Source organism: Histoplasma capsulatum, genomic scaffold (assembly GCF_000149585.1).
Source record: "Histoplasma capsulatum NAm1 scaffold_1 genomic scaffold, whole genome shotgun sequence".
Classification (NCBI taxonomy): domain Eukaryota; kingdom Fungi; phylum Ascomycota; class Eurotiomycetes; order Onygenales; family Ajellomycetaceae; genus Histoplasma; species Histoplasma mississippiense.
The window spans coordinates 488,157-491,643 of NW_001813982.1; the positions used below are offsets into that span (position 1 = coordinate 488,157).

Here is a 3,487-nt window from a genome sequence, read left to right on the forward strand (position 1 = left end):
CACCATGGATCCTCTGCAGGTTGTTGGTTGGGAAGGAATTTTTGGATTTCTAGTACGCTTTTCGGCATGATAATCCTTCATTTCGCTATCGGCAATACCGAAAATGGGAGGCACGGATATTTTGATATGAGGGAAGGGTGGCACAATACGACTACGAATAAGGCTGTTGCGATATCGGGCATACTAATCATGATCAGTATAGGGTATGTAAACGCTTGCATTTCCTACCAGTTTTGAAGATCATAACTGACATTACCCTCAGCGGCTTCAACTTTTTTGGCCTCAGTGTCACTCGATCTGTATCTGCCACTTCCCGCAGCACCATCGACACGTGCCGCACTCTCTTCATTTGGATGATATCTCTTGGTCTTGGCTGGGAGTCCTTCAAGTGGCTTCAGGTAGTTGGCTTCGCTATGCTTGTTTACGGCACTTTCCTTTTCAACGATATCGTCAACCCTCCTCTGAAAGCCTGCGTACCGACACACAGGCCAAGGGAAGAGCTATTTCCGGAAGAGCCCATCGAACATATCTAAACAGGCTTAACTTCCACACTTGTAAAATTTCCGGGAATTTTCCGGGAATTTTCTTCCGGTAATAACCAACATGTTATAGGCTATATTCAGACTTGGAAATTTGGTGTTTTCTGGAATCCCATTCCATTTATAGCTCACATTTCATTCACGTTGGTGGAGCATTGGTTATGGCATTTGACGGCGTGTTGTTGTGTATGGGTCTTATTTTCCAGCTCGTTGGCAGGCGTTAGTTACTTCATACGTTATGATCAACTTTTCATTTGTTCATCAACGCAATTTTTGCTACATTCTTATGTGTCAACAGTTTAGTATTTTGGTATGATCCAATTCAACGTCTTCAATCATAAAACTCATGTCAACTGAAGAATCTTCCCCATTGCTATCTGAAATTTTACGTATTACGCTATAATTAGTTCCCTCTCGTTGGCTTCAACACACTATAAACCATCTTCTCAACGTCACACCACAACGGAAGTAACTTTATATCCAGCAAATGGCAAACTCCGGCAGCAATAATACTCGCAATACTATTACGTATTCTCCCGATCACACCACCACCCGCCCCACATTTTTCAGTCCTGGGAAGACTTGTGGATCAAAAGCTCGCATTAGTTACCCCAAACTCTCGGCCCGTGGATGAAATGGTAGGGTTACGGATTGAGGTTTGGCTACACCTGGGCGGAAACTTGGAATCACAACCAGAGATTCAAAAGTATTATGATGAACCTGGCCTCGACACCTAAGGTGAGGGGTTTTTCTGTATATCTTTCTTATCTCTCAAATTGATCTCCTATTTGCAGTTTCCGTAATTTATCAAACTCTTCATTCTAACTCTAATTCACCCTAACCCTGTGTGGAAGAGGACAACTTTCGAACATCGCCATCGCCATATCATCCTCGGAGGAGTCGGCGGATAAAGTGATTACCGCACTCTGATAACGGATACGGTGACTGCCGTCACAATTTGTTTTTATCTTCTAAGGGATGATACCCCGTAGTAGTCTCTGATGGCTTGAGTACAAACGCATCATTTGCTCAATAGACATTATTGGAGAGATCATCACGCGTAGATAGAAAAACTACTGGGTACTTGATGTGTAAGCTAAAAGGTTTATGTGTACAAATAGGGAGGACTATCATACAGTCTTGAGCAAGTGGAGCTGAAAATAAGAGGAGATTATTTACAGAACTTCATAGGTTGGTAAGAGGGGAAGAATAGAAGTGCATAGAATTGTTTTTTTTTTTTTTTTTTTTTCCTTTTCCCTTTTCCCCCTTTTCCTTTTTCCTTTCTGTCCCCATACTCTAGAATTTCCGGTTCTTGAGAATTTGTAACTGGAGCGGCCGTCTAGGGCATTTTCTAAATGGAGTAATACAACAGAGGACGATTTTCCTAGGTCATTATGCGTAAAGAGGGGCTGGCAATTGCTGGTAAATTCGTTGAGGGTATCTAAACAAGGACGTAAAGTGCGCACATCTAATAGAGCAGTCAGCACATTACTCGTCCAGCAAAATAAAACCCCGCCCACGGAGCCGACGTACAAGGGAAAGCCCAATAATCATTGAAATCCAAAAACAAACGTTCTAACGGTTGACTCAGAAGTTAGCAGCTGGGTTGCTTACTGGTGGCGTTTTGCTTGTTCCAGAAAAGCTAGGATCAACTACTCACATTGAGAACCTTTCGACCCTTGACAAACTTTGAACGCTGCACGGCAACAATGGGTAGCTGCATCATCATGGCAAGAAAGCCATAGCCCCTGATTTTCTTGGTGATACAGCTCATTACCAACTCATGTCCAATGGAGCTCACCAAGAATGTAATGAACATCGCCTCAGAGTTGGAAAAGCGAGTCAAAGATGAAAAATAAACGTGGCGCCGGAGGAAATGATGAACCGGGATATTCCACTCTCTGGAGAACTCCAGCCTATTGAACGTAGAAGTTAGCTTATTGGAAAACGCAATGGTATGTCGTAGAGGTATAAGAGGCGTCCGTACCAATCGCAGGAATTCCACCAGTCAGCGTAAAATTTGCGGTCCGCAAAGCGGGTGATTTCCGCAAAGGCATTTAGCGTATATTCGAAAATGACAAGAAACACCAACAGGAATGTTATCATAAAGGGCAATAACAGCATGCTAATAGTTTCTGCAAGGACTAAAGCCTTCTCAGAGCCGCTGCTCAGGTCCTGCAGTCTGACCGCAGATTCGTCTAGAACTGGAACGATGAACTCTTCGCTAACATGTGTAAGTAAGAAAATACAGCCAAAAACAGCCAAAGTCTTAAAAAACACCTCCATCCACCGGATTTTTTCGGTTCGAGGGTATTCTAATTCATAGCATAGCGTAGGGCAGAGCAGATAATCCACATAATTGTACAAAGTTAGATTTTGGGGGTATGAAACCTGACCGAGAGGAGATGTTAACTCCGTTGCAAGGTCCGAGCGGAGTTTAGAAATCGATCGCTGGGATTCACCCTCCTTTCCGTTATCTAACTCCGTATTCTCTTCCATTGGTCGACTCTCCAATCGTGGATACCGAACGGCTGCAGATAGTGAATTGGCTTCTGGTTTATCCAGAGCGGATAAGCGATGCTCTGTCTCGCTCAAATGTCCGTTGTAGAAGGCGTAGGAATGCATTTTCATCAAAAGAGTTAGTGTGTGTAAAATGAAAAATACCTGAGAAGTCCAAGTCCAACGAAGTATGAACGGCAAACTGGAGAGGAAGAAAATATGTCAGCGATTACCCTTCCCGCAAAGTAATACAATAAATAAGACACATACGCTACCCATAAAGCGAGCCATGCGGCTTGAAAGCAACTCTGAAATATCATTCCTCCGTTTGACCATCTTAGCCAGCCCTCACTTCTTTCTAATTTTTAAATGGAGCGGGAGAGACAGTGCAGTACTCCGAAACCATATCAAGGTCGCACATACTCAGCTGCCAAACATTCGCCGATTGC

The 3,487-nt window shown here is 43.5% G+C and overlaps 2 protein-coding genes across 2 annotated transcripts; one reads left to right on the forward strand and one right to left on the reverse strand.

Annotated features, from left to right (window-relative positions):
- Window positions 1–126: 126 nt before the first annotated feature.
- Window positions 127–533, forward strand: HCAG_00154 (conserved hypothetical protein; the record flags this gene model as incomplete). The annotated part of the gene is made up of 2 exons (XM_001543058.1): window positions 127–203; window positions 263–533. 2 exons carry the CDS (start codon window positions 127–129, stop codon window positions 531–533), a joined length of 348 nt encoding a protein of 115 aa, XP_001543108.1.
- A 1,447-nt stretch (window positions 534–1,980) lies between these two features.
- On the reverse strand, window positions 1,981–3,374 carry HCAG_00155 (conserved hypothetical protein; the record flags this gene model as incomplete). The annotated part of the gene is made up of 4 exons (XM_001543059.1): window positions 1,981–2,007; window positions 2,200–2,455; window positions 2,527–3,203; window positions 3,309–3,374. 4 exons carry the CDS (start codon window positions 3,372–3,374, stop codon window positions 1,981–1,983), a joined length of 1,026 nt encoding a protein of 341 aa, XP_001543109.1.
- Between the last annotated feature and the right edge of the window lie 113 nt (window positions 3,375–3,487).